Genomic DNA, 13539 nt, shown 5'->3' with positions numbered 1-13539 from the left:
ACTGGCACAGGTTGCCCAGGGAGGTGGTGGATGCCCCATCCTTGCAAACATTCAAGGCCAGGTTGGACGGGGCTCTGATCAACCTGATCTGGTTGAAGATGTCCCTGCCCACAGCAGGGGGGTTGGACTAGATGACCTTTAAAGGTCCCTTCCAACCCAAACTATTCTATGATTCTATGATCAAGGATATCTGATTTCTCACTTTTGAATGATTGGATAGCAAGATATATGTTGTTTATTTTCCTGGTTCCTTTAAATATTTAAAAAGAAAAAAGAAAGCTCTGGTCCCTTTCTTAATAACTCAGGTTATGTTAAGTGACACCTAAATTGACAAAGTAAGTCTTTTAAATGAGCAGAATGTATACTTAACAGCCCACCCATTCATGCTTTTCTAGTTGGTGAAGAGGTAGCATTTTTTTCTACCTGTTCTCTATTTGATTATTTTATGACTGATTTTCAAAGTGATTAATTTTTTCCTACTAATGTTTTCTTGATGATAGAAATATAAAGAAATATAATGCTTGCTTCTTTTCTGCAATAATTTTAAAATGGCAAATGGTAAATTTCCTGTGCATTGTGTAGTACAGGCACAAGCCCTTTTTGCCTTAGCTCCAGGAAGACTTTTCTGAAAGTCCTGTAGGGTTCCTCAGCATCAGGAATTGTAATTTGCTGGGCTCAGTTTATAGCTTTAAATACTACTGACCTTTTAAGAGTACCAGGAACTTTGTGCTTTGACTCACATAAAAGACTATTGCAAATAACGCGAGTCTTATATGGCTTTTCTGTGCTTTCTGTGTATTCCTGTGTCAATCAGAATCCCATACGTGAGTTGACTGATAAAATTAACTTCATTTCTTTGTGTATGATTTGATTTTGGGCTAGGTCAAAACAGTTAATTACAGATGCAAGCTAATCCTAGAACAAAAAAGGTGCTAAGTTAAGAGATTAGGAAACATCTTAATTTTTAAATGTCTTATTTTCCCAAACACCTGTTTTTTATGTTGGCTTAACCCATTTTGCTAAAATTGGGACTATCACTAAAATTCAGGATGGGAGTGAATGCCAGGTAGAGGTAGAAGTTGAGCGCAGTTTCACTCTGAATGTTCAGAGTTTGATAGTGTCATAAACTACCTGATACAATGGCTTATAGTGAGACAACAGCTATTAGCACTGCTACTGGTTTTATCTACACTTAACATGGATTGCCTTCCTTCCAAAGGGGATTGATGAAACTTCAGAGAGTCCTTTTTCTTTCCACACCCCCCCACACACCCCCCTTTATATAGGACATCTCTTTTCTCCCAAATCCTTCAAACCTAACGCTTTCTGAAAATTGACTTATGGGTAAATGACACGTGCTTCTTTGTCTGCTAAAAACAATGCTTTTAGCTGTATTGATTGTTTTTAATATATTGAATTTGCTTTAATATGTAACTTGTATTATTGCTTGCTTTGATTACTGTACATTCTCAGATACTTAGTTTTTGAGTCTAACGGTTATCTTTTTATTAGCCACCATGGTAAGTTGCATACATTCACGTAATGCATATATTTTTACTATTAATATCAGTGTCGCTTACTGCATTTCTGAAGAGTAAAACATGTTCTTTCCGAAGGGTAAAAGATGCTTTTATTTCAAGTCATGAATTAGCATATACAGAGGTGCATTATTTATTTGCATGAAACCTGAGGAGAAATCTTATGTAAAATATATCCCCCCAAATTCTGTTATGTAAATACCTGAGTCTTAATTTGATTGCTAGCAGGTAAATGGGCCTTGTAGCTTTTAAGGGTAAAAAGCTCCAACTGAAATGAAATTGAAAACTGAGCCAGATAATCTGTCCAGGAAAACTAGTATATCTCCAAAACTGTGATGAGGTGTAGCTTAAGGCAGATTCATTGTTCCAGCAGGAAATGTGCCAGAGGTCTCGTCTATAAAATAGTGGTGCGATGCTGACAGGACTCATTTCAGTGGTTCATTGAGGTGTTTTCAGTTCCCCTCAGAATTTGTTAAGTTGGTACAAATATGGATCAGTAGATCTAAGATCCATTTTGTTTGGAAGAACAAAATCAGAAAATCCAAAAATTAAGCCTCTTCAAAAAACATAACCCAGCCATTTGTAGATACACTTTCCATTCTAGATCTGCTTGTTGCATACAAAATTTGAGTTGAAATAATTAAAAATATCTGAATTTATGAATGTTCAGTATAAGTTGACTTAACTTTTTCGACAGTAAATTTCAATATTGAAATATCTAAGTTGCTACCTATCTTATTTTATCACTGTATACCACGCTGTGGTTCTTTTAAGGTTTGATAGTGGCTGCACTTAACCCTTTCGAGGTAACATAAAATCACGGTATTGCAGTTATTCATATATAAAGGTTAGGTGTAAAAGGGAAGATAAAACTTCTTGTTCTCTTGCAATTCCTCTCACTTCAGACCCAGTTTATCCAGTAAATAACCCTGCTGGCTGCTATGCCAACGGTCAGATCCAAGCTCATGGAGACCGCTGGCGAGAGGACGACTGTACTTTCTGCCAGTGCATCAACGGAGATCCGCACTGCGTTGCAACGGCCTGCGGGCAGAGCTGTCTAAATCCCGTTAAAGTCCCTGGGGAGTGCTGCCCAGTTTGTGAAGGTAAGATTGGTATTTCCTCTATTATGCTTCGGTATGTCATGGCTGCTGCTTACTTGGTGATTCCTGGTTTACTTTAAAATTTTGGAGGATTGAAGCAGCTGGTACAGCATTGCCTGTGACTGAATAAACTAGTGAGGGCGGAAAAAATAAGCATGGTTTAACTACACCTGTATGTGGCAATGCCCGATACTCTTTTGGCCCAAAAGAGTATAGTAAGAGATCATTTAAGATCAGCATTGTTCACTGATTTTACTCTTAGTTTTGCTTAAAGCTTATTAAAGAATATAGGAGAAGTTAAAAGATCAAAATGTTCATCGGCTGGTATTACTGATAATTGGATTATTCCTGGTTTCTTATTCATCGATGTCATTTAGTTACAAGTAAAAATCTCTTTGCACAGTATAATTTGATATTGGGCATAACTGTTGTATGAATAAAACATCATTATTTTAGTGAAACTTACAAAAGAGGATGTTATCTGGGAGACAGATTAATTTTTAGAGTTTAAAATGTAGTTTTCATTACCTTGTGGAAATACGTATCTTGTATAACTGACTGAGTTTTTAACTTAACTATATGGTAAATGCTTGCCTAGCCTGGCAATGGAAATGTGAAGATTTGCAAGGTGAGACATGAAAAAAAAAAATTTTTTTTTAAATTGTATATATGTATGTACAGTCAGAGTTGCTTTTTATGGAGTAGGTGTTCATCATGAAAAACACCAGATTGCTAAGTTTAGAAATGGTTAATCTAGACCTGTCTTCAGAGCCATCTTCACAGTGTGCAAACACTTGTGGGTGCTCAGTGAGCTACCACTTAAGTTTTTCCTTTTCCATCTCTGATAGAACAAAATGAATTTTGTGTAACTGCATGTGTCTCGGGGCCCTTCTTGGGTTGCAGTATCCATCCAAGTTCACTGGGACACTTGGATAAATCTGAGGAGCATAAAGATTACTTACAGGTGCTCTTTCATTCCAAAATTCACAAGATGTGAAGGTGTCTGATAATGTATAAAAGCTGCTGGTGATTTGTAGACAGTTGCTACTTGCACTGAATTAATTTTACGATGAGGAAGCAGGTTAACTGCTTTTAAACGCTAGTGATCCCCTCATGATGGATGTCATAGAGTATGTGCTGTCACCCCTCATTATTTAGCATGTATGTGAGCAAGCTTGGGAAGGTAGTACAGAGAGAGAGAGGTTGATGGCAGTATTTTCAGTATGTTGAGGTGTTTTTTTCCTCCAGTGAGAGAAGGATAGACAAATGGCTCTGTTTTCCTGTTCCAGACTGGAGAAAATGGATGAGAGATAATTGGATTAAATCTTATCTATATCAGACTGAGATAATTATGATGAACTGTGGGAAGCAAACACAGGGTAGAGCGTAGGCTTCCATCGCTCATTACTAAAGGTTGCAACATAGCCAAGCTGGTGCTTCATTAACATACCATACTAATGCTTCCACAGTGCTTTCAGGACACAAGTTAGCTCATCTGGTCTAGGTTAGGTAATTCTGTGCTATAATATGTTTTTAGTCTTAGAAACAGAAGTGGCTAGCAACTGCTTAAGTCCATAAAAGTTGTTTTATTGGGGGGCAGGGGTGTTTAAAATATACTTACACAAATTATGTCAAATAGATCAAGACTGACACAATAGCACCATGGAAGCAATACTTAAATTATATTCTTGTGTCATCTTAATTATATTTTCTCAGAAAATAATCTGACTTGTTATTATGTTTATCATGTTAGCTGTTGTATGATGTACACTTAATTGTAGTCATCTGGTTTTGAGTGTGTCATCTGGAGGAGAGTAATACTGAATGATATTTTGAGCAACTTCCTAAATTCTAAGCTTAAAAGCATCACATTTGACTTGGTGTTTCTTTGATAGCACATACTGCCAAGTAAACAATCAAGGGGTAATGAAATTACATAAATGATGGAACCAACAATTAGTGGAAGTAGTTTTAGTTCATGCTAGGAGGGGATTTAAGCATACTCAGGTACCAGTGGTCAGAGGATACCTGAAAACACACTTGAATCCTCTCTTCTTTCTTCCTTTCCCTGTCCCACAGCGAACAAAACAGAACAAAACAGATGATCATGCTCTGTAATGACAAGTTATTTAATTTCAGGAATTTGGAGTTGGGAATATTTCAAGGATCAAAAATCTGGACTGTTAAAACTCAGCAGTGAGTTCAGATGCTAGAACACAAGATATAAAAAATATAGTTTGCAAGCAGTAGCTTCAGATGACTTTATGAGAAATTACTTCAGGATCTGAGACTTAACAATTTATCTTAAAATAATAATAAATAAAAAAATCCCTGAGAAATGAAACAGTCAAGGGTACCAGTAAACTTCCTGAATTTACATTTTAGGGCATCAAATGAGCTCAAGGCTGCTAAGCCTTGTGATTAGCAGCCTGAATAAAAATGTTTACGTATATTAGAGATCAAGGTATTACCAGGTTGGAAGCTTGTTAATTAAGGAGACTTGTGTGTCTTGCTGAATCTGTTAACATTTTTCTTTGAAAGCTTGCATTAAGAAAATCCCAGAACACTAGGAAAAAATAATAATCTGTTAGATGTTGGCTGTCTGCATACTGTGTATTTTTAAATTATTTTTGAAAAAAGTAAACGTTTGAGCTGATGGCAGCAGGGACTTGTGCATTAACCATAGACTTATGGCCCACCTCCAAGGTCAGAAGCATCATGTGTCTTAAGATTTAAATCTGAGATTAATAGTTTTTCTACTTGGGGTTTGATGCCTGGGTAGGAAAAAGTACTGTCTGCTTTCTTTGCAATACAGCTATTGCTCACTAACCCACTAGGCAAGGGGCTACTTAGATCTCTGTTCTCTGGTTTTCTCCTTGTAGTAGGACCGAATTGCAGAAGTATGTATGCCATGGGAAGACAGGCCTTAAAAACGTTGCTTCCTTTGCACATTATACTGTCCTGAATTTTGGTTATATAGTTTTAATGACAGCATGGTCCTATCCAAAATGCTGTTTTGTTTCTGTCATCATCCAGCCAGCTGACATCTCTGTTCTTTTAACCAGGTAGGCTGCATGGGTCGCTGCTCCTTCCCCTTTTTCATCAGTGTCTCCCTCATTTTCCTGAGGGTTGTTTCTGTTGACAAGGTTCTGCTTCCGATACTGCGTCGCCGGTGACCTGCAGGGGTGGTGGGATCAGAGGAGAAGAAAGTCCTGTCTGGGAAGCTGGCTGACAAATCAATCCCTTGATTTTAATGTTACTAATGAAAAAGATGTGCAACATGTTTAGTGAAGATCTACAAGCAATAAAACACATTCCAGGCATAGTTTTTCCTAAGAGAAATTAAAAACCTTCAGTGTCAGCCATATGATGCTTTGCTGCATACTACCCTACTAAATCTGCATATCTGTAGCTTAACCTTCATTTTGCAGTGTAGTGCATGAGCAGAAGTGTCGACTGAATGGAAGCTCAAACGTTACTAAGGTTGCACTAATAGCTTAAACCCGCTGTCCTGTGCTCTCTAGCCTGTTCTCCTTTTTTCCCATCCTTCTGCATCTCTTACCTCCTACTGTTCAGCACAGAAGACCAAAATCCATACCTAGTGTGGGCTAAGTTCTGGGATCACAGATATGGTATGTTTTCAGCTGTGCAAGTTATTCAAGAAAGGGATTCAAGGGAGAAAGTAGCGTAACTTAGTGATATGTTCAATAAATGGGCAAAATTAATGTAAACCTAGCAGGTGATTTTGAGATAGCACTTTACTAGTGATTGTAAGGATAAACATACCTCATTTTACATCTTTCTTGTGAATGGCTTCCAGTTCTCTCACATCTCAACTCACACTGTAGAATGTTCAATCCATAGAGAATATACCATAGTGAAATAATGTTCTATTTGTAGGTCAGTTTAAAATGACCATGTATAGTAATTCCAAAGTTGTATTATACAATTTCATCATGAATATACTTTACTTTTCTGCTCTTACATGTATTGTATGTTACATTTCTTAAGCTATAGCTCTTACTTTTTGTATGAATGACTTCACTTTTTTGGGACTAGTGCAGGATGTAGGAAACCATTATTTTTCTGCTAGTATCCTAACTATGGTTCAGCTCTAAAGCAGGAAGACGACTGATGCCTGTTGAAAACTATTATTTTTGTCAATTTAGTTGCTGATGGACCAATTCAAGCCTGTATTTCCATTTAAAATAGGCCTCAGATCAAGAATAATAAGGCAAAGACTTCATATGCTTATCGCTATTTTTTAAGTATGCGTTTATTTCTCATCAGACTTCCGTTTACATGTAAAAAAGATGCAGCTTGCCAGCGGCCAGCTTCAATTGTGTGAACTTACTTTAAGCATGTCAGATATTAGCTCTTCAGTATGTGAAACAAAATATTTAGTCAAAGATGTTTCTATCATTTATTTTGGCTTGACTGTTGAAGAATAGAGTGGTTTGTGGGACATGAAACTGATGGACAAATTCTAATCAAAGCTGCCTGTGGATCTGGCCTGGCTGCGGCTCATCCAGTGTAAATGGTTATTAGTATTGGTCAGTTCTGACTTTCCCTGCTCTGTCTCCCATCTAAATGCTGCTGCACCTACAACTCTGCCAATTCAGTTATTTCCTGGCTGGTTTATAATCAATTTCAATGAAAGGAAATACCAATTCCCGTAGATAAGTTTACATTCCTGAAGCTACATTACATAAGGATAAAATTGTTCTTGGATTACATTTTCAAAAACTTTTGCATTCAGAGAATCAAATATAACGTAGTAGAAATTCTGTGAACACAGGTTTTTGAAATATCAGCACAGTATGTCAGCACACAAATGTATTCGGCCTATGAGCACAGTAAATTCAGGGAAGCAGAACATTCCCACTCCCCCATGAAGAAAATCCTGGTGTTCTTACCTCAGCAGTGAGAAAACCAGAGTGCAAGGATTGTAGAGACTGAAGTTACACAGAAATAGCTATTCACAGCTTTCTGAATTAGAGATCAAGGAGTAGCAATTGTGATATGTAATATTACCATACAGAATTGATTTGTGTCAGTTTTCCACAGTAAACCCTTTTTAATGCTTCTTCGCATGCCGCTGTATACATATCCATAGTGTATATCCTGTATGTGTATATGTAGCCCACAGGATGCACATTCCAGTGTTGACTGGACTGCCAAATTGGTTTGAAATGTATAATTTTCTGAATGCTTGTCTGGGGTTTGCTGGACTTGGAGAAGAGGGTAACTATTCGGCTCCCCTCACCCCTTCCGTACTTGAATCTTGTCTACCAATGCTGCTGGTGGAAGGGGGAGAGAGTGAGTGGGGTGCTCAAGATGCTTCACACTGGAGCTCCTGGGGGAGATTGGCAGGGGGGAAGGGACAGGAATATGGGGTGGATATATGGAGGACAGGGGTACGTATGGGTGTAGTGCTCCCTTAAGATGGGTTTGTATATGGATTTAGTCTTCAATTCTGTGGGCAGCCTTTCTTGAGTTGCGTTGTAGCTGGTATCCACTAGTATCTGTGCTGGGTCCAGCTTTGATGCTTTCACTAGCTCAGATCAAAGCTAAATTTACTTTATCTACAGACAACAAAGCTAAAAAGGACAGCCAGCATCTTGGAGAGCAGAGTATGAATTTGTATGGTTGTTTTAAAGTAGAGCGTTGGCAGAAAAATGTTGACCAAATTCAACCAGGGTAAATACAACGCGCTACACTTGGAGGAGATTCTTCGAGTCCTGAACCAGAGTAATTGTTAAACAGCAGTTCTCCAGGAGAAGTCTGGTGATTAAAGGGAAAGAAGAAGTTGAACGTGGATTAACAAAGCCTTGAGAAGGCAAACAACATGCTGAAATTACGATCAAGAGTACAGTTTGCAAGACCTGAAGTAATCCTTTTTGCTCTCTTTCCTATGGGTGGGTATGTCCCTAGCTGACATAGTAGGCCCTTGGTCCTTTTCTGGACATTGTTCCTCTGAAAGAGATGCAGGCAGGCTGGAAAGAGTGAGAAGGAGAGCAATGAGCACAGTCCAGGCTTTGCAAAATATGTCCTAGGAAGACAGACTGAATGAATTGGGTTGGTTTAACTTAAAGAGAAAATGATAAAGTTGGAATGAGAAGGTACCAGTCTCGAAGTGCCTAAAAGGTTGTTGCACAGAAAAAGGTAGGACAATAAAGAATGGAATTGAGTTGCAAGAGAGAATATGTGTTTTAGACGAAAGCAGATAGTTGTTGAGGAAAACAGAACTCTTCCTGTGGCGTGGCGTGACTAAGATTGTCTTTTTGATGCATTCAGGGCATCGCAGTTTGTATTTTCAGCCTCAGTGAAAGGAGATTCGCTCAGGAAATTGCATATATAACTGAAAGCAGTAATAGTAATTCATGTGTAGTTTTCAGTGTTTATGCAAGTGGTGGCTGTGGCTCACCATTATATAGCTGCTGGGTTTTTCTAAGTAAACATCAAAGTGATCAAAGCCCTTTTGGCAAGACCTCTTGTTACAGTATGTCCACCCCTGTCACTTCTTGCCAGTTTTCCAACACAGCAGTGCCTGTGGGTTGTGCTGGGGCAAGGGATGTATAGATAAGAGCCCAAGGTGTGAGCAGGGAGCTGGCAAATTCGGCGCGAGTGTGTCTGGGGGGAGAAGGCAGAAAGCAAGGGTTATCGATAAGGCATGAGGCTAGAGACAGAGGCACGTGGAGACAGTGTAGTGTAGAGGGGAACACCTTCCTTCATCAGCCTGTCCCCAAACTCAAGCTCTTCAGTCGACGCAGCTTTTCAAGGCAGGCACCTCTTTTCACTGGTGAGAGCTGGGAAAAGCAGTCCCATCACATTCTGTGGATCCAACACAAAGAATTAGTTTTAAGCTTCTGATGGATGCTTCTATATAGCTTCTATAGCTGCTGTAATGATATTGGACCTTTGGGATTTGCCTTTGTTTGCTTAATCTATTATCTATTTAGTCTGTTTTTTCTTTCTTTGTATTCTAGACTGTCTTCATTAAGAGCCAAGGCTTAGGTAATCATACTGGCCCTCTGTGCTTTCCCCAGTTTTAGAGCCAATGGCTGCTTGCAGCATGACAAAGTCTCAAAGAGAACCCATTTCTACAGATTTAATGAAAACAGACAGCTAGGTAGAGGGGAGAAAGTGATTTTTCAAGTGCCATAAGGGACTGCAAAATTTTGGTATGCACTCACACTTCTTTAGACGCAAGGTTCTTCATGGGAGCTGGTCTGTTCACCTGTCCTGTTGGAGGTAACCAGATCCATCGGCAACCAGGTTTCTGTTAGTACCGCTGCTTACAGAGCTGCTTGCTTCTCTGTTGGGCTAACAATTGTTTATTTTCTAAATAAAATTGGTGTGGTTTAAGTAGTAATTCCATTTTTAAAAAATTTTACCAAAAAAAAAGTGAACACTGGAGCTTAAAATAGCTATTTAGTGTCAATATATAATACCATATGAATTATACCAAACAAGCTACAGTGATAGAAATAACCATGTTTCCCTCAGGCCACCTGCATCTGTGGACAGCCATCTGCAAATTAAAATAATAGCCGTGTTCACAGACAGTAAATATTGGGTTGGATAGTATGGAAATACCTGATTTTTTTTTTTTTTCTTTTTTTAAACAAGTCATTACATACAAGTGCTCAGCACTGGCACTGATGTCAAAAATGTCTCTTAGGGAAGTCCATGGTCGCTTCCGTTCCCTTGCGTCTCCCAGAGGCTCCGGCTATTCACAGGGAAAGCTGCAACCCAGTCTGCTGATACGCAGTAATTGGTTATCTCGCAGTACGTCCTTCTGTGTGAGAGCCCTCAGGTACAGGTGGCAGGGTGCCAGCATAAGCTGTGAATGAGAAATTAAGTGTTAAACAAAATCCCCTCGGAGGATTTTCATGAATAAGGCCTGCATTGCTTTGCTGTCATTATGGCTGACACTTTATCTTCACAAAAAGAAATTAACATTTTCATCAATAAAGGGCTCCAAACTCTAGCTGAGATGTAATTCAGTTCAGTTCCTTTAGCGTGTCCAACACTTCATTAAGTAAAAACAGGCAGCAGAGTCCAGTGAAAAGAAGTTTGATTCATTCAGGATGAAGTCAGTGGTAGTGAGCAGTGTTCACCGGCGCAGGATTTGGGTCCAGAGATCTCCTTAGAGCGTGAAGTGTAAGTTATTGTTCAGCAGCAGTGCTGTAGCTCTCAACCAGCCTTTTCATCAAAGTCAATTAAGGGATGCAAACGCCATGCTGTAGAGAATTGGGCTTACATTTGCCAGATCATGATTTAGTATAGCGGTTTTAGACAAGGCAGCTGAGGCTGTTGAACCACACAATCCAGGGCATAATGAAACCTACTGTCAATGAAAATCTCTCCGAGTTTAAGAAAGTCAGGAAGACTATACTAGTATAAAATAACCTTTTCCTAATTTTCAATGATTGATCATTAAGTTCAGTGAAAAACTACTGAAAGGATAAATAACCAAAGAATCCTAATGAATATCTATCAATGTAGCTAAGGATGTCTCGCTTATAAAGAACTTCATGGATCCTCTAATTAATTCTTTTCAGTGCCTATAGCATTCATAGATTTGCCCCAGATGCACACTAATTTAGTGTGTTTGCCATATCTTCACCTAGTAATGATAACTGAATAGCCTTCTTACCTGTTTGGAAATTTCTTGATAGGCAGGCTTAATTGATTCTGCTTTAATAAAGGTGGTTATTTCTTAGTGTCACTCCACCTAAAATTGTCAAAAAAGTCTCATCAGCATTAAAATATATTTGAAGGGTATACATGCCTGTTAAACCGAAAACTGGAAGACTTGATTACGACAGACAAAAGTTTTTAACTTTGCGTCTTGGGAGTGGAAAGTTTGTGAGTATTTTGATTGCATCACTGCAAAAAAGAACCCCCCACCCCCAATGCAGCTTTGGTTCATAGGAGGCTTCTTCAGTTTGCAACAATGAAAATAGTCTAGTATTATAATGGTTACTTTCGAGGAAAAATACATATTTAAGTAGTTTCAGGTTGACAGTATGAATAAAATTTGAAACAAAAGCCTGCCAAACTGAACTATGTGTTTGGAGGTATTAGTGAATGTATTTTCAGAGTTACTTGTGACATTAGAAAATTATTGCATCTTAAGTCCTTGCACACATTTCATAAATAGTTATGTGATGCTGAATTGTTGAACACTGATAGTTAACACAGATAGCTAAACGCTGGGAAAAAAATTCCTGCAAGACATTAGATATTTCAAACTCAGGAAGGAAATTCTCTTGCTCAGGACTGATATTTTTCATGTAAGGAACTGGAGGGGTGGGGAAGGCTGGAATGCGAACTATGAGGCTGGAAAACATTTAGTCACTCTTGGAATGATATGAATGTTTTTACAGGAAGCTTAAGTAAACACACATGCTCCTGCTTAGTAGGCTGCAGTTAACTTTTTTGGACAGCAGACAAAATTCAAACAAGTATGCAGACTCGAATGAAAGGCTGCTGAGCAGCACACCCTTCAGGACCATTTTTTAGCCAGTTACCATGTAAAGCATTAGGTAAAAAGTTAGACTGATGTTCACTTTTTTTCTTAATTTTCATAGTAAATGCTTGAATGCACTGATGCTGTATTTCTTTAAGTCAGTTGGTGCTGGTTTCGTAGGATCAGAACATCTTAATCCTTTTAGAGATAGTTTGAGTTATAAAATACTACAGAAGAGGGAGCTATTTCACTTTCCCCAAACACAGGCATGTTCTTTATTACTGATGTCAGAGGTCTTTCTCCATGTGTAGAGCATGACTTTGACTCATTCTTCCTTCCTCCCCCAGAAGAGGTTTTCATTTCATGCTCCCGATGAGATGCTGGACTTTCTAGAATCCTCTTCCTTTGAGCTTATCCTCTGTACATGGCTAACACTTTCTCCAAACATCCCACGACCAATCACTGCAGAATCTAAATGTGCAGCACATTTTTTTATATGTATGCTTTTATATGCAGCTCGTATCTTATGAGTTGTTCTCTCTGGGGTTAAAAATCATTGTAAATTAAATGTGTAAACTTTGGAGAATTATTTTTTTAATTTGTGGCTGAGCACAATAAGACCTTTATACAAAGTTTCTTATTGTTGTCCCTCAAAAAAAAAAAAAAGGTAATTATTTTTAAAAGTATTGGAAATATCAATGGGCGGAACTTGGAATTATTTTATTTGTTTTCAGGTTTATACTGAAAAGGGTTTTTTTTTGTGATCAATACTGCTGGTCTACAGGTAGGGAGAACATACAAGGTGGTGCTCACAGGTGGATATAAAGCTTCCCTGTGCTATACACTGAAAATGTGTTTCCATGTTCCAGCCTTTATAATAATAATCACAAGGAATTAATCTATTTTATCTGACTGTTTTTAGTTAAACTATAGACTGGGTCACATTAACAAGATGGGAATATGAAAGAGAAGGTTGGGGAGTTGTAGCACTGAGCAGTGAAGCATACAATCCCACTTCTCATTCTACAGTTATGACTATATAGTCTTCACATTTAAGTTTAGGATTATTTTTCGGCCTGGTGGCTTCATTGTGCTGCATAACAGTTAGTTTGCTGTGTTTGAAAAGTTCATGTGTTACTATTGGTATGAACTTGTATGTTGAAATTATCTTGATTGTAATTTAGCCTTTCAGAAGTACAAATGCTTTTTTGCATCTTTTTTTGGTTGTTTTTGTTTTTTTTTCCAAATGTTGTTCTTGTACATGGGAAGAAATCCCTGGCAACTTTATATTCCAGTTGCATGAGCAATATTCTCCAAATAATTCCTCAAAATATCTTGATTAGAATATACTGTATTTGTGTTATATAGTAACTACAAAAACAAACATCTGAAACTCTTCTTAAGCATGCCAGTAATATTTAAT

The 13539-nt window shown here is 38.2% G+C and overlaps 1 protein-coding gene across 1 annotated transcript in view; it reads left to right on the top strand.

Annotated features, from left to right (window-relative positions):
* The window catches only part of CRIM1 (cysteine rich transmembrane BMP regulator 1), a 196084-nt gene that overhangs the window by 129224 nt on the left and 53321 nt on the right, over nucleotides 1-13539 (top strand). Inside the window, exon 7 of the mRNA XM_009283827.1 lies at nucleotides 2444-2641. Within this exon, the coding sequence (XP_009282102.1) occupies nucleotides 2444-2641 (198 nt within the window). The remainder of the gene's footprint in view (nucleotides 1-2443; nucleotides 2642-13539) is intronic.

The sequence above is a fragment of the Aptenodytes forsteri genome, unplaced genomic scaffold, assembly GCF_000699145.1.
Source record: "Aptenodytes forsteri isolate BGI_AS27 unplaced genomic scaffold, ASM69914v1 Scaffold309, whole genome shotgun sequence".
Lineage (NCBI taxonomy): Eukaryota > Metazoa > Chordata > Aves > Sphenisciformes > Spheniscidae > Aptenodytes > Aptenodytes forsteri.
This window is presented reverse-complemented; position numbering and strand designations above follow the sequence as displayed.